Consider the following 26562-nt stretch of genomic DNA (forward strand, 5'->3'; position numbering starts at 1 on the left):
CTTGGAGGAAAATTTTCCTCAGGATCAGCCTTGGATGAGTTTAAATTCAACACCATGGCCCCAAGTTTCCACATGATTTGCTCCTGATTTTTAGGAGCAACTGGTGTAGAACGGAGTATCTTAGAAATCGGAATTCTCGTCATTTAGTTTGCTCCTGTTCTAGTCAGTTAGAACAGTTTCACTTTGGAACAGAATTTTTTTTTCAAAAGGGGGCGTGTCCGGCCACTTATGCCTGATTTCAAAGTTTCGTGAGTGAAAACTTACTCCAAACTAACTTAGAATGGAGTAAGGAAAGATTTTTGTACACTCGAAAAAACTTTGTCTACACTTTAGAAAATCAGGTGTAGGTTACAAATCAGGCGTAAGGAATGGTGGGGGGGGGGGCGGTGTTTAAAGTGAAGTTTACAAACATTAAACACTTCAGTTTTACAAATAAAGAGCCATCATCAATAATAAATGATAAATACATCAATAAATCAACCAATAAATCAATCAAAAAAAATTAATAAGAAATAATGTTTTTTTTAAATCAATAAAACATTTTCTACTTACCGACTGCAGCACCGGGAGCCCTCCAACAGCGTGCTGGGATGCCCCCTCAGTGTGCCTCTGTCAGTGTCTCTATCTCTCTGTCTGTCTGTGTGTCTCTCATTCTCTGTCTGTCAGTGTCTGTGTTTCTGACAGCGAGGGGAGGGGGAGGAGGGGGGTAGAGGGAGAGAGGGGGGGAGCAGAGGGAGGGAAGGGGGAGGGAAGGGGGAGAAGGGGGAGGGATGGGGGAGAAGGGGGAGGGATGGGGGAGAAGGTGGAGGGGGAGGAGAAGGGGATAAAGGGGAGAAGGGGGAGAAAGGAGATGGGGGGAAAGGAGATGGGGGAAAGGAGATGGAGGGAAAGGAGATGGGGGGAAGGAGATGGGGGGAAGGAGATGGGGGGGAGAAGGAGATGGGGGGAGAAGGAGATTGGGGGGGAGAAGGAGATTGGGGGGGAAGGAGATTGGGGGGGTGGGGGGGAAGGAGAAGGGGAAGGGAGGCTGAACGGGCCGGGCCCGAGACCGGGCAGGGCCCGTCCCCAGCACCAGATTTACAGGTAGGTGGCGTTGGGTCGGGTCGGGGGGTGGTGGGAGGGAGGTTGGTTTGGTTCGGGTCGGGGGGAGGGAGGGAAGGAGGGAGAGGGAGGTCAGGTTGGGGGGAGGGAGTTCAGGTCGGATCCAGTCCGGAGGCGGGGGGGGGGGGAGCGTGTGTCGGGTCCGGTCCGGGGGTGGGGGGGGGGGGAGCGGATGTCGGGTCCGTTCCGGGGACGGGGGGGGGGGAGCGGATGTCGGGTCCGGTCCGGGGGCAGGGGGGGGAAGCGGGTGTCGGGTCCGGTCCGGGGACGGGGGGGGGGGAGCGGATGTCGGGTCCGGTCCGGGGGCGGGGGGGGGAAGCGGGTGTCGGGTCCGGTCCGGGAGCGGGGGGGGAGCGGATGTCGGGTCCGGTCCGGTGACTGGGGGGGGGGGGGGAGCGGATGTCGGGTCCGGTCCGGTGACTGGGGGGGGGGGGAGCGGATGTCGGGTCCGGTCCGGGGACGGGGGGGGGGGGGGGGGGGAGCGGATGTCGGGTCCGGTCCGGGGACGGGGGGGGGGGGGGGGAGCGGATGTCGGGTCCGGTCCGGGGGCAGGGGGGGAAGCGGATGTCGGGTCCGGTCCGGGGGCGGGGGGGGGGAAGCGGGTGTCGGGTCCGGTCCGGGGGTGGGGGGGGCGCGTGTGTCGGGTCCGGTCCAGGGGCGGGGGGGGTGGGGGGAGCAGGTGTCGGGTCCGGTCCGGGAGCGGGGAGCAGGTGTCCGGTCCGGTCCGGGGGCGGGGGCGGGGGCGGGAAGCGGGAGTCGAGTCGGGTCGGGAGGAAGCAGGAGCTGGCCGTGGAGGAGCCTTATTCACGCAGCCCCAGTGAGGCCATTCGGCCAGGGCTAGGGAATGCGTCCTACGGGCCCCTCCCACACAGTTTCGGGTGCCTGGAGCTACTGCACTTGCGTGCGCACTGTAGCGCGCATGTGCAGAGGTCCCGGCACTGTTTTCAGCGCAGGGACCTGGCTCCGCCCCCTACAGCTCCTGCTGCGCTGCGCCGAGGGCCAGAGGACCTGCAGGGAGGTGGAGAATACAGAGGGTTTTTTTAGGCACACTTTTTAGGCGCACTTTGTGGCGTGAAAAACGGGCGTCCAGGTTAATTGATTTCAATAGAAATGAAAATGAGGAGAGATGTAAAATGGGCTGCTGATTCGCTATCGCCCATTTTACATTATTGCACAGAGCCACAATTACCCTCAAAGTATGCAGTAAGTGTGATTAAAAATGCAGAATTACAAAGGGCAATTGAGATGCTTTTTTAAATATATTTGCGAGCTGTTGTCTTATTACTCTCTATCATCCTTATCCTTGCCAAATGTCATTGGTTCCCTATTCCCCAAACCACTGATTTCAAAATCTTTGCTCTTGTCTACACGTGCCTCCATGGTCTCAGGCCACTTATTCTTCAACTTCCTTCAGCCCTATGTTCCTGAACATGCCCTCCTCTCTTTCAATTGTGATCTCCTTTGCATCCTAACTTCCCAATGCTCTACCTTCAGTCAAAGTGCATTCAGCCATCTAGGCCCTGCACTCTGGAACACCCGACCTAATAGAAAACCCTACCTAATAGAACCCTCACCTTGTCTCCACATCTCCAAAAATCCCCTCAGAATCTCCCTGATTGATTGTGCCCTTCTCCCTCACTGATTGTTTTCACCTCTCTAAAATGCTATGAGATGTTTTATTGTCTTAAAAATGCTTTATAAGTACAGGCTGCTGCTGTTCTTATTTCTCTGCTGGGAAAAAAAAAGTCTTCTATTCTTTTCTAGACTCATGAGTTAGTTTGTCATTCTTTTCTTGCTAATTTTCATAGAATCATAGAAGAGCACAGCACAGATGGAGTCCATTTGGCCCATGGAGTTTGCGCTCGCTCTTTCAAAAAGCAATCCAGTTAGTCCCACTCCCCCATTTTATTCCCCATAAACCCTACAATTTTTTTCTCCTTCAAGTAGTTAGCTAATTCCCTTTTAAAGGCTACTATTGAATCTGTATCCACCACCCTATCAGGTCGTGCATTACAAATCCTAACCATTCATTGCCTAAAAAAGTTTATTTCCTTCTCAATGCATTGAGTCCTTGCTAGGATATAATTCCATGAGCTCCCTCCAGTACCTTTACCAAAGTTGCCAATATTTATGTTTGTTGACTATGACTATTGGCAGGCCATTCAACTGCGTTGTGCAGCATTTATGAGTCCAGTCCTGTTCTTGGCCAACATCCTCGTACAGGACACTACCAACTGAGTAGTGATCAGGAATAGAACCTTGGTCAAGTTTCTCCCCCTAACCCAGGGGTTCTGTGTCCAACTTTAGCTCCTCTGCTGTTGTCCTAACTGAGTTTAGCTAATGCAGCACACTTCAAAGATCAAACCAGGGACCTTCCTGGTCTGTATGATTCAGCTAGTCACTGGATAAACTCACTGAGGTATCACCTAAGCTGTTTGGTTGCAGTTTCTAAGATGCATAAAGTGTCATCTAAGTAGTAAGAATCGTTTACAGGATATTCGTGAAACACATTCTGATAGATACCATTAGTCAGAAAGCACTAGAAAGACAAACAGGACTAGTCACGGTACTTACGGAACTCCAATTTCAAAGAGATTGTTTTGAATGAGCTGCTTCCCAAGCATAATAATGCTCAGCTGGATGCAGAGTTCCATCAGGCAACCTCCAGGGGCACACTGGTTAGAAATGAAGAGAAAGTGAAAGGGATTTTCTTTTCAGTCCAGTACAATATTTAAATCTTTAAACACGAAAATATGCCAAATTCATCAGAATTATTCAGCACTGCAGTGACATTACAAATTTGGTTCTGATTTTCCTCCCTACCTCTTCCATACGATAGTCCTCAAAGACGTAAACATATCTTCCAGGTCGGCCAGCAAACCTGCCAAGAAAACAGCCCATTTATCACATCCTTCATTATAAATCTGGGCCTTGTCACAGAACTAGTAATTTGTTTATTTTAATATAGTAGGAGGTTTTGAAAGTGGTAGGTGCATCGAGGATGGCCAGATGCAAAGGTCCCTCTCCTCGGCCCAATGATGTGCGTCCACTCTGAGTTCAGTCCACTTCCAACTGCACCAGCTTGGCATTTCCTTTCCCCACACAACCGCTCCACAATGAGACTGACAATTTAGAATGCATTCTGGACAGTTTTGTGTTACAGAAGAACATAAGAAATAGGAGCAGGAGTAGGCCATTCGGCACTTCGAGACACTTAATAAGGGGTCATGGCTGATCTTCTGCCTTGTCCATGTTAAAAGTGAAAAACATAACTACAAGGGATAGAATTTTGCCTTGGGCCGTCGGGCAAAACGGGAGGTTTCCTATCGAATGCCCGCTATATTCCCAGCCTGACATTCAGTTCTATTCACTTCAATAGGACTGACTATCAAGTGGGGTGTATATGAGGTGCCCCATGCACTACCCCCCAAGATGATCTTATACTCCCAATAGTTTAACTACTTTTTTTGTTCTGTTCAAAGCATCTGTAACATTGTTATTATTTCTGAAAATTTCAGAACAATCAAATCGAAGTAATTGTTGAGTAACACAAAAATGGTGGTTCATTGGATTAGAACCAATGTTCTGTCCCCTTAATGAAAGCTCACATTATTTAGAACAGGAGAAAAACTCGGAACCCCAGCAATCCCAGCAGACACGGTTGTTACTGCGCTTCACTGGTTTCCCGTTCCTTTTAACATTATCACTTGGGATTTCTTCGCTGGTTCTCCCGATTGGCTGTAACGTCGCTGGAAGATTGGTGGAAATGGACACACCACGTGAATGGAGTTCCATTGATCCCCCCATCAAAGTCACTCTGACCGATCGGGAGAACTGAGCTCCACTGATCCCCCGCCAAAGTCACTCTGACCGATCGGGAGAACTGAGCTCCACTGATCCCCCGCCAAAGTCACTCTGACCGATCGGGAGAATTGCCGAGGAAACTCTCGGCATATACTTGTTACATTTATCATTCAGCAGAAACTATACCCCTTAGTCTTTGCTGAAGACATTAACTTCTTGAAACTTACCGTCCTTTAAAAAAGGCCACATAGAAAATAGGGGCATATGAGTTGACAAATTTTAATAAGAACGATTTCAGAATTAATCTCTCTTCAAAGATCTTTTCTGTTTTGGGGACTTCTGCAAAAAAAAAAACACATAATGAACAATTTAAGTATATTTAATGAACTTTAAATCAGCACTATTAATATAATAAAGCATGTGTAAAAACTTATTAAAACACTTTGCTTCCTTTATTAGATTGTCACGTTTCACAGCATTTCCTTGTTTGGTGAAAGTTGAGTAATAAGAACAGGCAGAACATGTTAGAAGATCTATCAAGTCTGAGAAAATGTTCTTACTAAGCCATTCTGCTAACTGGAGGTAACCACCATCCCCTGATGCTGTTCCGTATCAAACAAATCATGTAGCAAATTTTATGCATCTCCACCCCAACAATTAACAACAACACAGTACCCAATGTTTTTTTTAGTTTAGTTACAAAACATAGAAAAGAAAGAAAGCACCTGCATTTATACAGCACCTCACCATATCCTCAGGGCATCCCAAAGTGTTTCACAACCTGTGAATTATTTTTGAAGTGTAGCCTTTGGTGTGACCCAGGCGAAGGCAGCAGCCCAAGATCACGCAAACAACAAATGTGATGAACCTGTTAATCTGTTTTTGGTGGTGTGGGTTGAGGGAGAAATGATGACCAGGACACTAAAAAAACCAGAGTGGTGATGGCCTTTAATTTTTTTTTTGCACTGCGTGTGACCATTTTGACTCTGGAAATTTTTGTAATTGTAAAATAAATTTGGGTATCCACATTTTTTCAGTTTTTCTACCTTCTGCTTCAACAAATAGGCAACATTGAATTGTTGTATCAGGTCACACAAAGCTGTGCTCAACATCAATGGTGAGAAGAATGCAACATCACTAATAAAATCTCATCTAAAATTAATTGTAAAAAAAACTCTTTTAATTCGTTGAGCTATGTTTGGACCATGCTCAAAACAGGTGGTCCAATCCATCTGGTCCACTCTCTGTCATTTAGATCCAAGTACAGAGCTTGTTCAAACCATTTTGACTGGTTCGAAACCTTTAATCTTCTGTTCCCTCCTTAATCAGGGATATGTCAATTTGTATTCTGAATGCTTCCACAGACACATGTTATGCTAGATGAAAGATGACTCTATAGATGAGCAAAACTCTAAAAGGTGTTTAGTTGCTTCTTCAGCAAATTTTGACTTGAGGTTTGCTCAGCTAATAATAAGCAGGTGCGGTAGTGTAGTGGTTATGTTGCTGGTATCGTAAATAATGCAGAGACCTAATCTAATAATCCAGACAACCATGGCAGTTTGAGAATTTTAATTCATATAAACAAATCTGGAAATAAAAGGCCAATATCAGTAAAAGTGACCATGAAGTTGTTGGATTGTCATAAAATCTACTTCACTGATGTCCTTTAGGGAAGAAAACCTGCTGTCCTTACCCAGGCTGGCCTATACGTGACTCCAGCCCCACACTAATGTGGGTGACTCTTAACCACCCTTGGAAGTGACCTACGCAATCTCACAAGCCACTCAGTTGTATCAATCTACACCTAATGGTTCTAGAAGAAGGTTAACCCCTTCCTTCTCAGGACAACTAGGGCTGGGCAAATAAATCCTTGGCAGTGATGCCCACGTCCCAAAAATACATTTTAAGAATCATGGCCCCCTTGATCTCTTCTCCCAGCTGAGCACAAAGATCTTCACAAAGTCCCAGACAACAATTTTCTTTATGATTTTAGAAACTATTCTCCATAATACTGTTACCGTGAATTTAAAGGCAAAGTTCACCAGAGCCACTCTCCCACCAGGGAGCTGTGTCCCACTAATATAGCCTCGATTCTCTGGCTTCCCGCTGATTTTGTAACACAGGTTTACCTATCTTGGTCAGCCACTCGGCCACAGCTCCGTAGATCTCATCCAGGATGAGGATTGCCAGAAGGTTAATGATGACAGCGGTTGCAGTTACCGTGACCCGAATGTTTGATTTTGTGCCCTCATTTGTGCTCATCGCCATGGCCGCTGCTATGGAGATTCGATATATGATCACTCCAAAGACAGCAGAAAATGTCAGGCCAATCTGCAGAGAGGATTAGGGTTAGTTACATTCACAAATCTCTCGCCGAGTGATAATGACTCTAAATAGCATAGGCCCTCATTAAGGTTTGAAGCGCTTTTCATTTCTAGCATTTTTCAGAAAGCAAAAACTCATTTTATTCACAAATAAAAGTTGTTGTGCTCAATATTTAAATAGCAAAATAAAAATGTCTTCTGTCCATCCTCCTCAGTAACGCTCATCGGTCCGTGGGAACCATGTGATGTAGATCTTTTGCGAGAAAATGTGCCCAACTATCATTGTTTTGAATGTTGTGGTTACCATTCTCTTCAAAATCACAGACTTACATTTCTACATTTCTGTCCCTTTTATTTATTGTGGGGCCTATTTTAAAAGGAACAGGTTTAGATTTTACAGGTGATATTGCGATTATATTTACAGACTCCAGGTTACTGCTGCTTGATTAGGTGTATCATTGAAAACTTGAACTTTGCTGAATCCCAAGTCACCCTCATTCACAACACTTTCCATCCTTAATTAGAATAAACAAACCTACCATGAACAGAATTGACACAAAATTCCCCATGTAGCCAGGAACTCGATCCGTCCAGGTCAGCTTCTCATTTTCTGCCTGCTCGGTGGGGGGGAGGATAAGAAATAAAGCAATTGTTTAGTAACGAGCACAGCACAAGGCAGAAATGGAGAGGCTGTGCTGCTGGCTTGGAGCTGTGTTTGGGAGCCAAACTGTGGTTACAGTGGTATAAAAACAGAAAATGCTGGAAATCTCAGCAGGTCAGGCAGCATTTGTGGAGAGAGAAATAACTATGTTTCTCTCCACAGATGCTACCTGACCAGCTGAGATTTCCAGCATTTTCTGCTTTTACTTCAGATTCCAGCATCTGCAGTATTTTGCTTTTGTATTGGGGTTACAGTGGTGTAACTTCACCTCCAATTTGCCTTCACATCTGGAGAGACTCCTCATGTTGGCAGAGCTGCACAATTTTTGCCCTCAAGTCAATTAATAATTTTTATAACAATTGTTTCTATCATTGGCTGTGTGTTTATCACTGATTATTGTCTGTCTATAGCTGTCTATCTGTGCTTGTCTGTCTGTGTCTTTATCATTGATTATTGTCTGTCCATATCTGTCTGTCTGTGTGTTTATCACTGATTACCGTCTATCTATAGCTCTCTGTCTGTGCTTGTCTGTCTGTGTCTTTATCACTGACCATTTGTGTGTCTATTAATGACTTTAATAAGTTTTAATAACTAGCGTGTTAATTAACTATATTAAATCCGTGCAGACAATCCAAAATAAATGAGGAAAAAAAGAGTAAAGTTTATAATCGCAAGAGTAGCACAATATTAGAGGGAGTGTTGCAACAGTTATTATTTTATCACAATAGTGGATTTCTCTGTCTCTAAAGTTCCCTCCCTAAACCCATTTGCCGTTTCACTACCCCATTCAAATACCTTCCCGCAACCTATCTTTTCAATCAACCTTTCAGACACCTCTCCTAACTCTCACACCACGGTTCATCCTTTATTACTTGTATCTGTTTTTTATTGGCTCTGTAACGCATTGGGGTATTTTAGAATGTTAAGAGGCATAATATAAATGCAAGTAGTTATTGTGGTGGCAGTATAGACAAGCATGATAAGAGTCAAAAGATTAGAGGTGAAGGATGGGGAGAATGGAGATAGAGAAACAATGAGAACGTGAAAGAATAATAACATTTCTATTTAAGAATCTCATTACAGGGACATGGACAAGGACAAAAAGAGAGTGTCAGGTAGAAAGAGATGTAGAGAGAGACACATGTAGATTGAGACTGACAGATAATAGACAAAGAGACAAATAGACAAAGTTTGGACCTGCATAGATCGGTCTAGCTATAACTTGGCATTCGCTCATTTGGCTCAATTTTTATTTCTATACAGAGGTTTATGGGTCCATTGAGAGAAAGTGGTAACTGTAATTTCAGATGTCTTTAGGAGCCAAATTCCATAAATGTTTAGCTTTGATCTGAGAGAACTATTAGTCCAAGGTTTCCCTTGTTTTCTTTCCCTTTCAGGGTAATACTAAGAATTACAAGATATTTATGAAGTAAAATATCTGTCCAGACACTAAAAACAAAACTTGAGTATGCAGCACATGCTGCACAAAGGAAAGCTGCAGTACTTTGGTACTTGATTGAATGTGTTTAATGTCTGTGCACAATGCACTCAGCCTAAAGTCATAAATGATTCAACGCCAAGCAACAGGTTTTGACTGCCATTCTACTGATATTATTTTACAAGTCATTTTCCAAGGAAGCTGCAAAGTCAGGCAAAATTAAAAATCAACTGGAATAATCAACTGAAATAATATCCCGTGGTTAAATAAATAGAGTAATTCACTTTCCCTGCCCTTCACTCACAAGTACAGCTGTCCCCATACGTAACCACAATCAGGTATTTCAATTGTGTAAAAATCTCATTATTACACTACTGCAGCCAGTGCCAGCAAGTTATTCGTATTGAGTGAAGTATAGCCGCAACAACAAGGTAATTATTTACATCAACTATTAATAAACTGCTGCTGACTTTGATTAATCAAATAGTTTACAGTGCAGAGAAATATAGGCAGCACAGAAGAGGCCATTCAGCCCATCGTGCCTGTGCCAGCTCTTTGAAAGAGCTATCCAATTAGTCTCACTCTACTACTCTTTCGCCGTAGCCCAGAAAATGTTTCCTTTCCATTTTTCTATTAAAGGGACACTCGTAACTTGGGTACTCAATTGTCTATGGAATAGGAGACAGAGATTAGTGGTGAGTAGATGTTTTTTCTGACTGGAGGGAAGTATGCAGTGGGGTCTCTCAGGGATCGTTATTAGGACCATTGCTTTTCTTGTTATGCTATATGCAAGTGACCTCGACTTGGGTATAGGGAGTGCAATTTTTAAGTTTGCGGATGATTCAGATGTAGTAAACAGTGAGCAGGATAGTAGCAGACTTCAGGAGGACAGAGACAGATTGGTGAAATAGGCAGACACGTGGCAGATGCAATTTAATCTGGATAAGTATGAAATGATACATTTTGGGAGAAACAACATGGAGAGGCAGGATAATCTAAATGATACTATTTTAAGGGGATGCAAGAGCAGAGAGACCTGGGGGCATATTCACAAATCACAAAGGTGGCAGGGCAAATTGATAAAGAAGTTAAGAAAGCGTATGGGACACTTGGCTTTGTAAATAGGGGCAGTGAATACACCCACAGAATTCCTTGCTCTTCTTCAAATGGTGCCATGGTATCTTTTACATCTCACCAACCAGGCACAAGGGACATTGGCTTAGCCTCTCAACCAAAAGATGGAGCCTCTTACAATGAATGCAGCGATCTGAAAATAGTTGTTTAGAGACTAGCTCAGCTGATGACATACAGACAGAAAGAGTTTCTGCACATGCACACCCCCTACTGGCAGGATCCACATAAAAATCATGTTCCTCCCACACAAAGCAGCTAAATTACTAACAGATACCTGCCCGTGTCACTGTGGGAAAACTGAGCCAGCTCGAGTTGTGAAATTGTAATCTACTGCGTGGGACTCTATGAGGGGGAGCGGGTAGTTGGGTTAACATCTTGAGCTAATCATTATTCTGTGATTTGTCAAGTAATGCTGAGAGACTTCATGACAGAATAACCAATCAAACTGCAAACCAATACCTTAGAGGTTGGTCACATTAGTAGTTTATTTTATATTATTAATTCCACCTGCATTCAACTACTGCCTGTGTGCTTTGACTGCAGTAAAGTGGAGTGAGAATCAATGTTCCCTCTAAACTGTCTTTGTTGTGTGCGGGCTGTTTATTTCAATGTGGGTTCCCTTTAAATGTGTACACATGCGCGGTATTTCAGATGAAAAAGCTTGTGAGCGGCCTGCGCAGGACCTTGTAGATTACTCCGTGGTCGCGCACACGCACAGCATTGGCGGGAATCCTGCCTCCAGGGTGTCTCACTCTGGGGTTTCTTTCAAGTCCAGCCCTGACTCCAGATTCAGTCTTCATTTACACTAATTTTACAAACCCATTGGTTTGAAAATCAAGGTCAGCGGACGCCTGAATTTCCCAATGGACACTCCTGCCATGTGAGGCTGCTGGTGCAAATATAGCCTCAGACAACTTCTCTCCTTTATTAAAATGCTGACTTTTCCATTAGTCTTTCAGTTGGAATTTGGGTGCCAGCACCTGGTAGGTTTATAGTGTGTTACTCAGTTTCCATGGAAACAGTGGCAGCCTTACCCAGATCTTCAAGTCAGCTGCTGGCCTACGGAAGCTGGATTTAATAGTATAAACGCAATGAGCCAACTCATCGACGCTGGAACTCCCTGAATCTGACAATAGACCAATATAAAACCAGTTGTTTTGCATCAGAAATGCTCCTCTCCTCCTTCGATTCAAACCTGTTGCAGTCATATAAATGTGTGCATCAGGTTGGCACTGCTGCCTTATTGAAGATTGCTTTGTCCATTGTCATTTCCAACAGACCCCTTAAAGCCTGAGCAGCAGACTCACTGCAACATATTGCTCGAAAAATGGCAATTTGCCGACTGGCCTTGTAAACACTGGCAATCCAATAATTACGCTCTTTGAAGCTGTAGCCCACGGCACCATAGAAGCAGCAGTCTCAGAACTGCACCTAGGCCACATCAAGGGGATAATCTGTTGAGAAGATCATCGACTCAGGCCACTCAACAACCTGCAGAGTACAGGACAAATATAGTTCTCTAGAATAAACACCAGTAGACAGTACCAAGGTAGCTCCTGGGCAGCTCCTTACTGAGCTCCTCTCCTCTGTAACTCGATTCTTGGCCATTCATTGTCATCCTTTGGGCCCAACTTTGCCCAACCCTTTTTTTCGGCGTACTGACCTGAAGCGCGGCAACTTTGCGTGCTAGAAAGGGCGCCGGAAAAAAGGGGCCCCATCCTGGCCGCTCTTCGGAGTCCCCAGAGTCCTGGGGTGGCATGCATTCTGAAGTGGGGGACGGAGCAACAGGCCAGCGGCTAAAACAGTGTGGGCGCCTGCGCGCATGCGCAGTGAAGTCTGCGCGCATGCTCCTGCCCTGTAAGCAGGACCCGTTGCTCGCAGCCCCTATCCCAGGCCAAAGGGACACCCCGATCTCGCCGCACCCTATCCCGGCCGAGTGGCCTTCTGCACCGGCCAGCCGGCCCACTGAGTTCCCGGGCAAGGTAGGACTTCGGTTTTATTTTTTATTTAATGATTGCGCTTGAGAGTTTTGATTGGGGGGGCGGGGAGCGGTGGGAGGAGGAGAGTTTTGTGGGGTGGGGGGAGAGTGAAAGAGTGAAAGAGTGTCTTGGCAGGGGGGAGGAGAGGAGGAGAGTTTTTTTTGGAGGGGAGAGAAAGAGTGTTTTGGGTGGGGAGGGAGAAAGAGTGTTTTGTGCGGGGGGGGTGGGGGGAGAAAGAGTGTTTTGTATACCAGCATCTCTCTCTCTCTCTCTCTCCGGTAGGATGTACTTCATTTTTATTAGTATTTTAATTGTTTGAGCTTTTCCTTGCAATATTTGGTGCTTGGTTGTTGAGGTGCTCTCCAGTTCCTTTCCCTCCCCTATCCCTGCCCTAATGTTTGCCGAATGTGCACTGCTTTTTTTTCACTGTCCGCAAGGTTTTTCAGAACTGGCCACATATGCTGACCTAAGTCGATTTGGAGTAAGATTTTGCTGGCCAAAGTGGCATAAATGGCCAAAACTGGCGTAAGTGTCTGGGAACACCCCTTTTGAGAAAAAAATTGACCTAAAAAAAATCATACCTGACTTACTCTATGGCACATTTTGGGGGGGGGAAATGGCATTTTTTAACTTACGCCAGAAAAAACAACTGAACATAAGAACATAAGAACATAAGAAGTAGGAACAGGAGTAGGCCATCTAGCCTCTCGAGCCTGCTCCGCCATTCAACAAGATCATGGCAGATCTGGCCGTGGACTCAGCTCCACTTACCCACCCTCTCCCCGTAACCCTTAATTTCCTTATTGGTTAAAAATCTATCGATCTGTGATTTGAATACATTCAATGAGCTAGCCTCAACTGCTTCCTTGGGCAGAGAATTCCACAGATTCACAACCCTCTGGGAGAAGAAATTCCTTCTCAACTCGGTTTTAAATTGGCTCCCCCGTAGTTTGAAGCTGTGCCCCCTAGTTCTAGTCTCCCCGACCAGTGGAAACAACCTCTCTGCCTCTATCTTGTCTATCCCTTTCATTATTTTAAATGTTTCTATAAGATCACCCCTCATCCTTCTGAACTCCAACGAGTAAAGACCCAGTCTACTCAATCTATCATCATAAGGTAACCCCCTCATCTCCAGAATCAGCCTAGTGAATCGTCTCTGTACCCCCTCCAAAGTTAGTATATCCTTCCTTAAGTAAGGTGAACAAAACTGCACGCAGTACCCCAGGTGCGGCCTCACCAATACCCTGTACAGTTACAGCAGGATCTCCCTGCTTTTGTACTCCATCCCTCTCGCAATGAAGGCCAACATTCCATTCACCTTCCTGATTAGCTGCTGCACCTGCAAACTAACTTTTTGGGATTTAAGCCGGTTCACGGACTCCCAGGCCGCCTGCAATTTCTGCGGTCTGGAGGAGTCCATGTTCCATGTTTTTATTGAGTGCACGAGGTTGCAGCCCCTGTTTCATTATCTAAAGGGCTGCTCCTGAAATTCTGGCTGCACTTCAGTCCCACTCTCCTGATCTTTGGGCACCCTGTGCGGAGGGGAGCGGGTAGGTCCGAGGGCCTCCTCGTAGGACTGCTCCTGGGCACGGCCAAGGGTGCCATCAGCCGGTCCAGGCAGCGGGCAGTCGAGGGGGTTGTTCAACCTGATTGCCTGCCTCTCTTCCGCTCTTACATCCGGTCCAGGGTGTCCTTGGAGATGGAGCACGCGGTGTCCACCGGTACGCTCGCAGCCTTCCGCGAGAGGTGGGCACCGGAGGGACTGGAGTGCATCATCACGCCCGGCAACCAAATTTTAATTTGATTTTACGTTTTAAAGTTTAATTTGTTTTAATTGCCGGTGCTTTTAGTGTCCCCCTCCCCTTTTATAGGGGGCACTTGGAGAAAAATTCAATTCTGTGCCGGGAAAAAAAAAAAGGCATTGTAAATGTTGGTGTTTCCCCCAGATCGGGGGGCACAGTTTAATGTTTTTTCCATTAACTCCCTAAAAGAGTTTCATGTACAAGGACCCCCAGGTCCCTCTGCACCGCAGCATGTTGTAATTTCTCCCCATTCAAATAATATTCCCTTTTACTGTTTTTTTTCCAAGGTGGATGACCTCACATTTTCCGACATTGTATTCCATCTGCCAAACCTTAGCCCATTCGCTTAACCTATCTAAATCTCTTTGCAGCCTCTCTGTGTCCTCTACACAACCCGCTTTCCCACTCAGCTGCACGGGGGGGGGGGAGGAAGAAGAGGGGAAGGGCTATAGTGATCGAAGATTTAATAGTTAGGGGAGCAGATAGGCGCTTCTGCGGCAGCAAAAGTGACATCAGGATGGTATGTTGCCTCCCTGGTGCAAGGGTCAATGATGTCACTGAGCGACTGCAGGGCATTCTGGGGAGGGAAGGGGAACAGCCAGTGGTTGTGGCCCATATTGGTATCAACGACATAGGTAGAAAGAGGGGTGAGGTCCTGAAAGCTGAGTTTAGGGAGCTAGGAGTAAGATTGAAAGCCAGGACCTCAAAGATAGTAATCTCGGGATTACTGCCAGTGCCACGTAGAAATAGAAAGGCTAGTCAGTTAAATACGTGGCTGAGGCATTGGTGTAGGATGGAGGGCTTTAGTTTCGTGAACAATTGGGACCGCTTCTGGGGTAGATGGGACCTGTATAAGTCGGACAGGTTACACCTCAACAGAGACGGGACCAATGTTCTGGCAGGTGGTTTTGATAGTACGGTTGGGAGGACTTTAAACTAGCTTGGCAGGTGGATGGGAACCCAGGGGAGGGCTCTGAGCTAGTTAGAGTGGGTGAGAGCTCAGATGAACAGAACCCCAAGAAAGAATGCAAAAGGCAGAGGCAACAGAGCAGAGTAGCACTGGGGTAAGTGTAAACCACAACGTGATAGGAAGGGATAATATGAATATAAAGTGGCTGCAGGAGGGGTCAAAACTAAAAATCATGGTTTAAAAACTAGTATTAAAACACTTTACCTAAACGCACCCAGCATTCAAAACAAAGTAAATGAGTTGACGGCACAAATCATTACAAATGGGTATGATTTGGTGGCCATTACTAAAACGTGGTTGCAGGGTGGCCAAGACTGGGAATTAAATATACAGGGGTATCTGACAATTCGGAAAGATAGACAAGAAGGGAAAGGAGGTGGGATAGCTCTGTTAATAAAGGATAATATCAGGGCAGTTGTAGGAGACGATATTGGCTCTAATGAACAAAATGTTGAATCATTGTGGGTGGAGATGAGAGATAGTAAGGAGAAAAAGTCACTGCCGGGCGTAGTTTATAGGCCCCCAAATAATAACTTCACGGTGGGGCAGACAATAATCAAGGGAATAATGAAAAAGGAACGGCAGTAATCATGGGGGTTTTTAACCTACATATTGATTAGTCAAATCAAATCGCACGGGGTAGCCTTGAGGAGGAATTCATACAATGCATACGGGATTGTTTCTTAGAACAGTATGTTACAGAACCTACAAGGGAGCAAGCTATCTTAGATCTGGTCCCGTGTAATGAGACAGGAATAATAAACGATCTCCTGGTAAAAGATCCTCTCGGAATGAGTAATCACAGTATGGTTGAATTTGTTTTACAGATTGAGGGTGAGGAAGTAGTGTCTCAAACGAGCGTACTATGCTTAAACAAAGGGGACTACCGTGGGATGAGGGCAGAGTTGGCTAAAGTATACTGGAAACACAGACTAAATGGTGGCATAACTGAGGAATAGTGGAGGACTTTTAAGGAGCTCTTTAATAGTGCTCAACAAAAATAAATTCCAGTGAAAAAGAAGGCCGGTAAGAGAAGGGATAACCAGCCGTGGATAACCAAGGAAATAAAGGAGAGTATCAAATTAAAAACCAATGCGTCTAAGGTGGCCAAGGTTAGTGGGAAACTAGAAGATTGGGAAAATTTTAAACGACAGCAAAGAATGACTAAGAAAGCAATAAAGAAAGGAAAGATAGATTATGAAAGTAAACTTGCGCAAAACATAAAAACAGATAGTAAAAGCATTTACCGATATATAAAACGGAAAAGAGAGACCAAAGTAAATGTTAGTCCCTTAGAAGATGAGAAGGGGGATTTAATAATGGGAAATGTGGAAATGGCTGAGACCTTAAACAATTATTTTGCTTCGGTCTTCACAGTGGAAGACACAAAAACCATGCCAAAAATTGCTGGTCACGGGAATGTGGGAAGGGAGGACCTTGAGACAATCACTATCACTAGGGGGGTAGTGCTAGACAGGCTAATGGGACTCAAGGTAGACAAGTCCCCTGGTCCTGATGAAATGCATCCCAGGGTATTAAAAGAGATGGCGGAAGTTATAGCAGATGCATTCGTTATCATCCAAAATTCTCTGGGGAGGTACCATCGGATTGGAAAGCAGCTAATGTAACGCCTCTGTTTAAAAAAGGGGGCAGACATAAGGCAGGTAACTATAGGTTGGTTAGTTTAACATCTGTAGTGGGGAAAATGCTTGAAGCTATTATTAAGGAAGAAATAGCGGGACATCTAGATAGGAATAGTGCAATCAAGCAGACGCAACATAGATTCATGAATGGGAAATCATGTTTAACTAATTTACTGGAATTCTTTGAGGATATAACGAGCATGGTGGATAGAGGTCTACCGATGGATGTGGTGTATTTGGATTTCCAAAATGCATTCGATAAGGTGCCACACAAAAGGTTACTGCAGAAGATAAAGGTACGCGGAGTCAGAGGAAATGTATTAGCATGGATAGTGAATTGGCTAACTAACAGAAAGCAGAGAGTAGGGATAAATGGGTCCTTTTCAGGTTGGCAATCGATCGGTGCTGGGACCACAACTGTTTACAATATACATAGATGACCTGGAAGAGGGGACAGAGTGTAGTGTAACAAAATTTGCAGATGACACAAAGATTAGTGGGAAAGCGGGTTGTGTAGAGGACACAGAGAGGCTGCAAAGAGATTTCGATAGGTTAAGCGAATGGGCTAAGGTTTGGCAGATGGAATACAATGTCGGAAAATGTGAGGTCATCCACCTTGGAAAAAAAAACAGTAAAAGGGAATATTATTTGAATGGGGAGAAATTACAACATGCTGCGGTACAGAGGGACCTGGGGGTCCTTGTGCATGAATCCGAAAAAGTTAGTTTGCAGGTGCAGCAGGTCATCAGGAAGGCGAATGGAATGTTGGCCTTCATTGCAAGAGGGATGGAGTACAAAAGCAGGAAGTCCTGCTGCAACTGTACAGGGTACTGGTGAGGCCGCACCTGGAGTTTTGGTCACCTTACTTAAGGAAGGATATACTAACTTTGGAGGAGGTACAGAGATGATTCACTAGGCTGATTCCAGAGATGAGGGGTTACCTTATGATGATAGATTGAGTAGACTGGGTCTTTACTCGTCGGAGTTCAGAAGGATGAGGGATGATCTTATAGAAACATTTAAAATAATGAAAGGGATAGACAAGATAGAGGCAGAGAGGTTGTTTCCACTGGTCAGGGAGACTCGAACTAGGGGGCACAGCCTCAAAATACGGGGGAGCCAATTTAAAACCGAATTGAGAAGGAATTTCTTCTTCCAGAGGGTTGTGAATCTGTGGAATTCTCTGCCCAAGGAAGCAGGTGAGGCTAGCTCATTGAATGTATTCAAATCACAGATAGATAGATTTTTAACCAATAAGGGAATTAAGGGGTATGGGGAACGGGCGGGTAAGTGGAGTTGAGTCCACGGCCTGATCAGCCATGATCTTGTTGAATGGCGGAGCAGGTTCGAGGGGCTAGATGGCCTACTCCTGTTCCTAATTCTTATGTTCTTATGTTCTTATAATCTTTGTGTCATCTGCAAATTTTGTTACACTACACTCTGTCCCCTCTTCCAGGTCATCTATGTGTATTGTAAACAGTTGTGGTCCCAGCACCGATCCCTGTGGCACACCACTAACCACCGATTGCCAACCTGAAAAGGACCCATTTATCCCGACTCTCTGCTTTCTGTTAGTTAGCCAATTCTCTATCCATGCTAATACATTTCCTCTGACTCCACGTACCTTGATCTCTGCAAAAAAATTGATGCAAGTCATGGCCAATGATGGGTCCCTTGTCCTTACTCCCCCAATCTCTTCTCTTCCACTGGCTCTAATAGTGGGTTTATTTTCACCCAAACTACAAGTTCAAGCTAGAGTTTAAAGTTACCTGTAGAGAGCACACCGCCCATCCCCGGCCCTGCTTGTGCCTTGTTTTCCCTGGGCTCTTTTCAATGGCTTGAACGCTGCTCTAATTTGACATCCCGGGCTCCTGTATTCCTGCTTTCAGGAAGATGTTGCTTGACTGGACTAAACTGTAAGACTTGGCTGCTGAGACTCTGTTCTACTATCACTCACTTCAAGATTCAAGGTACATTTTTTTAGCATAAAGTCCATCCCATATCTACTGAGATTCTGCCTGTACTTCAGTGCACTGCTGGCTTCTAAGGGTCCGACTCCATATTTGCTCCACCACAAAGGCCATCTACTTCCAGATTCATAACAGCATCCAGCCCTGCCCCCGCCTCAGTTTATCTGCTGTTTAAACCCTCGTATATGCTTTGGTTATCTCCAGGCTCCATATTCCAATGCTTCCTTGGCTGGCCTCCCATTGTGTATCCTCCACCAACTTGAGCTGGTCCAAAACTCTGCTGCCCATACCCTAACCCGCACCAAATCCCATTCACTCATGTGCTCATTAACCTATATTGGCTCTCGATACACCAACATCTTGATTTTAAGATTCTCATCCTCCTGTTCAAATGTCTCAATGGCCTCGCCCCTCCATAGCTCTGTGACCTCCTCTTGCCCTACAAGCCTGCATGAACTCAGCATTCCTCCAATTATAGCCTTTTATACATTCCCAACTCCCTTCGATCCGCCCCCTCCCCACCATTGGTGGCCGTGGCCTCAGCCGTATAGGCCCTAAACCATGTTGCTTCCACACTAAAAATGAGTTCTCAAATGACTGATGAGTCCAATGCAGGACCTACAGTTTCTGTCACAGGTGGGGCAGACGGTGGTCGAGGACACTCACGTCAAAGACAGAGTCTCTGTTAAGGAGATCTTCGAAGTGCTCTTTCCAGCGGGCACTGACTGCCTCCCTGTCCTTGATGAGTACCTCTCCCTTCTTGGCCCTCAGTGGGGTAGGACCTTGGGTGCTTAAATAAGAATATAAGAACATAAGAATTAGGAACAGCAGTAGGCCATCTAGCCCCTCCATTCAACAAGATCATGGCTGATCTGGCCTTGGACTCAGCTCCACTTATCCGCTGCTCCCCGTAACCCTTAATTCCCTTGTTGGTTAAAAATCTATCTATCTGTGACTTGAATACATTCAATGAGCTAGTCTCCACTGCTTCCTTGGGCAGAGAATTCCACAGATTCACAACCCTCTGGGAGAAGAAATTCCTTCTCAACTCGGTTTTAAATTGGCTCCCCCGTAGTTTGAAGCTGTGCCCCCTAGTTCTAGTCTCCCCGACCAGTGGAAACAACCTCTCTGCCTCCATCTTGTCTATCCCTTTCATTATTTTAAATGTTTCTATAAGATCACCCCTCATCCTTCTGAACTCCAATGAGTAAAGACCCAGTCTACTCAATCTATCATCATAAGGTAACCCCCTCATCTCCGGAATCAGCCTAGTGAATCGTCTCTGTACCCCCTCCTTAAGAAAGGTGACCAAAACTGCATGCAGTACTCCAGGTGTGCGCCTCACCAATACCCTATACAGTTGCAGTAGGACCTCCCTGCTTTTGTACTACATCTCTCTCACAATGAAGGCCAACATTCCATTCGCCTTCCTGATTACCTGCTGCATCTGCAAACTAACTTTTTGGGATTCATGCACAAGGACCCCCAGGTCCCTCTGTACCGCAGCATGTTGTAATTTCTCCCCATTCAAATAATATTCCCTTTTACTGTTTTTTTTCCCAAGGTGGATGACCTCACACTTTCCGACATTGTATTCCATCTGCCAAACCTTAGCCCATTCGCTTAACCTATCTAAATCTCTTTGCAGCCTCTTTGTGTCCTCTACACAACCCACTTTCCCACTTATCTTTGTGTCATCTGCAAATTTTGTTTCACTACACTCTGTCCCCTCTTCCAGGTCATCTATGCATATTGTAAACAGATGTGGTCCCAGCACCGATCCCTGTGGCACACCATTAACCACCGATTTTCAACCCGAAAAGGACCCATTTATCCTGACTCTCTGCTTTCTGTTAGCCAGCCAATTCTCTATCCATGCTAACACATTTCCTCTGACTCCGCGTACCTTTATCTTCTGCAGTAACCTTTTGTGTGGCACCTTATCAAATGCCTTTTGGAAATCTAAATACACCACATCCATCGGTACACCTCTATCCACCATGCTTGTTATATCCTCAAAGAATTCCAGTAAATTAGTTAAACATGATTTCCCCTTCATGAATCCATGTTGCGTCTGCTTGATTGCACTATTCCTATCTAGATGTCCTGCTATTTCTTCCTTAATGATAGCTTCAAGCATTTTCCCCACTACAGATGATAAACTAACCGGCCTATAGTTACCTGCCTTTTGTCTGCCCCTTTTTTGAACAGAGGTGTTACATTAGCTGCTTTCCAATCCGCTGGTACCTCCCCAGAGTCCAGAGAATTTTGGTAGATTATAACGAATGCATCTGCTATAACTTCCGCCATCTCTTTTAATACCCTGGAATGCATTTCATCAGGACCAGGGGACTTGTCTACCTTGAGTCCCATTAGCCTGTCCAGCACTACCCGCCTAGTGATAGTGATTAGCTCAAGGTCCTCCCTTCCCACATTACCTTGACCAGCAATTTTTGGCATGGTTTTTGTGTCTTCCACTGTGAAGACCGAAGCAAAATAATTGTTTAAGGTCTCAGCCATTTCTACATTTCCCATTATTAAATCCCCCTTCTCATCTTCTAAGGGACCAACATTTACTTTAGTCACTCTTTTCCGTTTTATATATCGGTAAAAGCTTTTACTATCTGTTTTTATGTTTTGCGCAAGTTTACTTTTGTAATCTATCTTTCCTTTCTTTATTGCTTTCTAAGTCATTCTTTGCTGTCATTTAAAATTTTCCCAATCTTCTAGTTTCCCACTAACCTTGGCCACCTTAGACGCATTGGTTTTTAATTTGATACTCTCCTTTATTTCCTTGGTTATCCACAGCTGGTTATCCATTCTCTTACCGCCCTTCTTTTTCACTGGAATATATTTTTGTTGAGCACTATGAAAGAGCTCTTTAAAAGTCCTCCACTGTTCCTCAATTGTGCCACTGTTTAGTCTGTGTTTCCAGTCTACTTTAGCCAACTCTGCCCTCATCCCACGGTAGTCCCCTTTGTTTAAGCATAGTACGCTCATTTGAGACACTACTTCCTCACCCTCAATCTGTATTACAAATTCAACCATACTGTGATTACTCATTTCGAGAGGATCTTTTACTAGGAGATCGTTTATTATTCCTGTCTCATTACGCAGGACCAGATCTAAGATAGCTTGCTCCCTTGTAGGTTCTGTAACATACTGTTCTAAGAAACAATCCCGTATGCATTCTATGAATTCCTCCTCAAGGCTACCCCGTGCGATTTGATTTGACTAATCAATATGTAGGTTAAAATCCCCCATGATTACTGCTGTTCCTTTTTGACATGCCTCCATTATTCCCTTGATTATTGCCCGCCCCACCGTGAAGTTATTATTTGGGGGCCTATAAACTACGTCCACCAGTGACTTTTTCTCCTTACTATCGCTAATCTCCACCCACAATGATTCAACATTTTGTTCATTAGAGCCAATATCATCTCTCACAACTGCCCTGATATCATCCTTTATTAACAGAGCTACCCCACCTCCTTTCCCTTCATTTCTATCTTTCTGAATTGTCAGATACCCTTGTATGTTTAATTCCCAGTCTTGGCCACTCTACAACCATGTTTTTGTAATGGCCACCATTTGTAATGATTTGTACCGTCAACTCATTTACTTTATTTCGAATGCTGCGTGCGTTTAGGCAGAGTGTATTAATACTAGTTTTTAAACCATGATTTTTAGTTTTGACCCCTCCTGCAGCCCCTTTATATTCATACATATTGTCCCTTCCTATCACCTTGTGGTTTACACTTACCCCAGTGCTACTCTGCTCTGTTGCCTCCTGCCTTTTGCATTCTTTCTTGGGGTCCTGTTCATCTGAGCTCTCACCCACTCTAACTAGCTCAAAGCCTTCTCCTGGGTTCTGAATACTTCTTGCATTGAGGCTCCGAGCTTTCATGCTTGCCTTTTTATTACACGTTGACCCTTTAGAATTTTGCTGTACAATGGGCCTTTTTGTTTTTTGCCTTGGATTTCTCTGTCCTCCACTTTTACTCATCTCCTTTCTGTCTTTTGCTTTTGTCTCCATTTTTGTCTCCCTCTATCTCCCTGCATTGGTTCCCATCCCCCTGCCATATGAGTTTAACTCCTCCCCAACAGCACTAGCAAACACTCCCCCTAGGATATTGGTTCCTGTCCTGCACAGGTGCAGACCGTCCAGTTTGTACTGGTCCCACCTCCCCCAGAACCGGTTCCAATGCCCCAGGAATTTGAATCCCTCCCTGCTGCACCACTGCTCAAGCCACATATTCATCTGAGCTATCCTACGATTCCTACTCTGACTAGCACATGGCACTGGTAGCAATCCCGAGATTACTACTTTTGAGGTCCTACGTTTTAATTTAGCTCCTAGCTCCTTAAATTCGGCTCATAGGACCTCATCCCTTTTTTTACCTATATCGTTGGTACTAATATGCACCACGACAACTGGCTGTTCACCCTCCCTTTTCAGAATGTCCTGCACCCGCTCCGAGACATCCTTGACCCTTGCACCAGGGAGGCAACATACCATCCTGGAGTCTCGGTTGCGGCCGCAGAAACGCCTATCTATTCCCCTTACAATTAAATCCCCTATCACTATCGCTCTCCCACTCTTTTTCCTGCCCTCCTGTACAGTAGAGCCAGCCACGGTGCCATGAACTTGGCTGCTGCTGCCCTCCCCTGATGAGTCATCCCCCTCAACAGTACTCAAAGTTTGCTTGCGCAGTGGGTGGTCTTGACTGCGCTACAGAATCCACGCCCGTCATGGTTATCAGCTAGTTGCTGGATGTCCTGCGCTTTCTCCACCCACCATCTGTTCTTTAGGTCGCGAGTTTTATGTTGGACCTTGGCCTTCAGACATCGATAGAGCTGCTTTCTTGCTCTCGAGTTGTGTTGCTGTTTCCAGTTCAAGAATACCTTGCGCTTGCAACTTATTAGCTCCTGGATCTCCTGGTCGTTCTCGTCGCATCAGTCTTGCCGTCTCCTGGTCGAGTGACCGAGCGTCTCTTCACAGGTGCTGATTATGGAGGCCTTGAGGGCAGACCAGGCGCTGTGGGCACTCTGCGTCTCTAGGTCACATGGGAGTTGTCAGGTTGGTTGTGAGGCGGTGGCTGAATAGGGCTTTCTTAGCAAAGTCTTTGAGTACTCCAGCGTTGATTTTCCTGCGTCATCGTTTCTGTTGCTGCCGCTATTTTGGGGCTACATTGATGATGACAGAGCAAATTAGGCAGTGGTCCATCCAGCAGTCATCAGCTCCTACCATGGCATGTGCCATGAAGACGTCCTTGCTATCCCTAGTTCGGATGATGACATTGTCTAGCAGATGCCAGTGATTGGAGTGAGGGTGTTGCCATGAAGCCTTGTACTTGTCCCTCTGATGGAACAAGGCATTGATTATGACAAGGCCATGTTCTAAGCATTTCGTCAGGAGGAGGGTACCATTGGAGTTGGGGCCCAAGGAAGGTGCAGCACGGGCCAACAGCGAGGTCGGGAGGACTACACTGCAACCTATGAAACCCAGGGAGAGAGGACCTGTGGGAAGGAGGGTGAAGTATTTTAGTGTGTGTGTGCTAGGCCGATGTACCAGAGCCTGGTCTCCAGTCATCTTGAATCCCCTTGCCATTAGACCAGGACCTTGTTCTGTCAAGCCCGTTTGGTGGCTGGTCTGCAACGGACACCTCACAATAAAATAATTCACACACAGGCATCTTCCACCCTTTAAAATTAAGTTTGGGACCTGGAATGTCAGGACCTTTATGGACAACCCCAACAGTGACAGACTGGAATGCTGTACTGCTATCATTGCCCAGGAGCTCAGATGTTTCGGCATAGACATTGCTGCCCTAAGCAAGACTCGGCGGGCAGGAGAAGGCCAGCTCAAGGAACAAGGTTGTGGCTACACCTTCCTCTGGAAAGTTAAACCGGAAGAAGAACGGCGCCTCCACGGGGACGGCTTCACCATAAAAAATGAGCGAGTTGGGCATTTCAGAGCCTCCCCATGCAGAATAAATAAGTCTTCGGCTCATCCTAGCCGGGAACCACTGCGCTATGGTCATCAGTGCATACGCCCCAACACTGGATGCTAATGACGAGACCAAAGAGGAATTCTACTCCAGACTTGAAGAATCCCTGTCCCGAGTCCCAACCGACGACAAGCTGATCCTCCTTGGCGACTTTAACGCCAGCGTTGGAAGGGACACAGATCTTTAGGGAGGTGTGATTGGCAGAGAGGGGTAAGGAAAACCAACTCCAATGGTACCCTCCTCCTGATGAAATTCATCCTTTATACCCAGAGTAAGTGCACGCCCTTTATATCCCGAATTACCACGACACTCCAAAGAACTGATTTCCTGATTGGGTATTCCAGTGAGGAATGGCGTTCACAGAGAGTACTGGTCAGGAAATCACAGGCCCACAGACCTGGATTTTCCAGCCATTCAAATTAACAAATGGAAGATGAGGCCTGCAAGTTCCCAACGCATACTCCTTGCTTCAAATGTTCCTCCCCATACTGTCGGATTAATGAATCAGCCCAAAAATCCCAAACAAACTCCTTCTTTACTCCCCCAGTAAGCAGCCATCCTATTATAGAGCAGATTTTCCATTGCTGGTTGTGAGTTTTCTTCCTACTTTCACTGGGATCAGCCCTAATTGAGTATTCATAATAAGCTCCTAGTCTGGATCTCCTATGGAGACCTCATTCAATGGGCAAGGGTGGGGTGGGGGAATAATGTGCACAGCAGCCATTTAAAGGGAACTGGGTCATTTTGTGGAGGAGAAATATTAAAACAGAACCTACATATCTTTGGTGGTGGAATGATGGCGTAGTCCACTGGCCACTTCACTGATGCCGCAGTGGAGTTGCTTCTTCAGGTACTAGGTCAAAGGACAATTGCTCTCCTTGTGGGACAATGATGCAGACTGTATCTGAGCAAGTGGCAGAGAGGATCAACATCATTTTGAAATGTTCAGTGGACCTGGGAGCAGATGTGAAAGAAATGTACCCACTGGGGAAAATCTGCCAAGGTCAAGGCTTCGCTGTATTTCCCCATACCAAGCAGATGGGCAAAGCATGTATGTCACAAAGTCTTCCCTTCAGCCTATTGCATCTTGACTACACTGGCTTGCAAAACACAGAGACAACCTTACAGCTCTTTCCTAGCATCACATTTATGACCCATACTGCAGTACTGCACAGTTTGTAAAGGCAACTTCAAACTCGGATTATTCCATAAAGTAAACCTCCAACAAAACCTAGTTGACTGACGCATGTCCACTTATTCACACGTTTTGTGGGATGCATTTTAGGCACTCTATGCTCTTCAAACTTTCAACATCAGCCATGATTTTATTGAATGGCGGAGCAGGCTCGAGGGGCCAAATGACCTACTCCTGCTCCTATTTTTTATGTTTATGGCCAAAATACAGCTCTGCGTTCATATAACCAGAGGGCACAAGCTTGCTCAGGAAGTGTGCCCACCAATATTAAGTCTTTATGTGCCTTTGAAGAGGCCATTTCCAAATTTCTGAGAGCATAGAGGGGGTACAGGACGCCTCCCCCAACCCTTTTCCCCTTCTTCTTTCTGCCCTGCTTATTCATTTATAACACAGAGTGCATTGCCATGCAAGCACTGTGAGAAGGAGTGTTGCTAGATTAGCATTTTATCATAAGTTCCTCTTCAATAGGATTCTCCCAAAGACCAGCCTGAGCTCCCACTGAAATGGAAGAAGTTACCACCTTACAGCAT

At 45.5% G+C, this 26562-nt stretch overlaps 1 protein-coding gene across 1 annotated transcript in view; it reads right to left on the bottom strand.

The window, feature by feature from the left end:
- ano2b (anoctamin 2b) overlaps positions 1-26562 on the bottom strand; it is a 131616-nt gene that overhangs the window by 25667 nt on the left and 79387 nt on the right. The window contains exons 16-20 of the mRNA XM_070896662.1: positions 7769-7843; positions 7035-7236; positions 5133-5244; positions 3925-3982; positions 3676-3776 (exon numbers count right to left, since the gene is read on the bottom strand). Coding sequence (XP_070752763.1) covers positions 3676-3776; positions 3925-3982; positions 5133-5244; positions 7035-7236; positions 7769-7843 — 548 coding nt within the window. The remainder of the gene's footprint in view (positions 1-3675; positions 3777-3924; positions 3983-5132; positions 5245-7034; positions 7237-7768; positions 7844-26562) is intronic.

The sequence above is a fragment of the Pristiophorus japonicus genome, chromosome 13 (assembly GCF_044704955.1).
Source record: "Pristiophorus japonicus isolate sPriJap1 chromosome 13, sPriJap1.hap1, whole genome shotgun sequence".
NCBI classification, from domain to species: Eukaryota; Metazoa; Chordata; class Chondrichthyes; family Pristiophoridae; genus Pristiophorus; species Pristiophorus japonicus.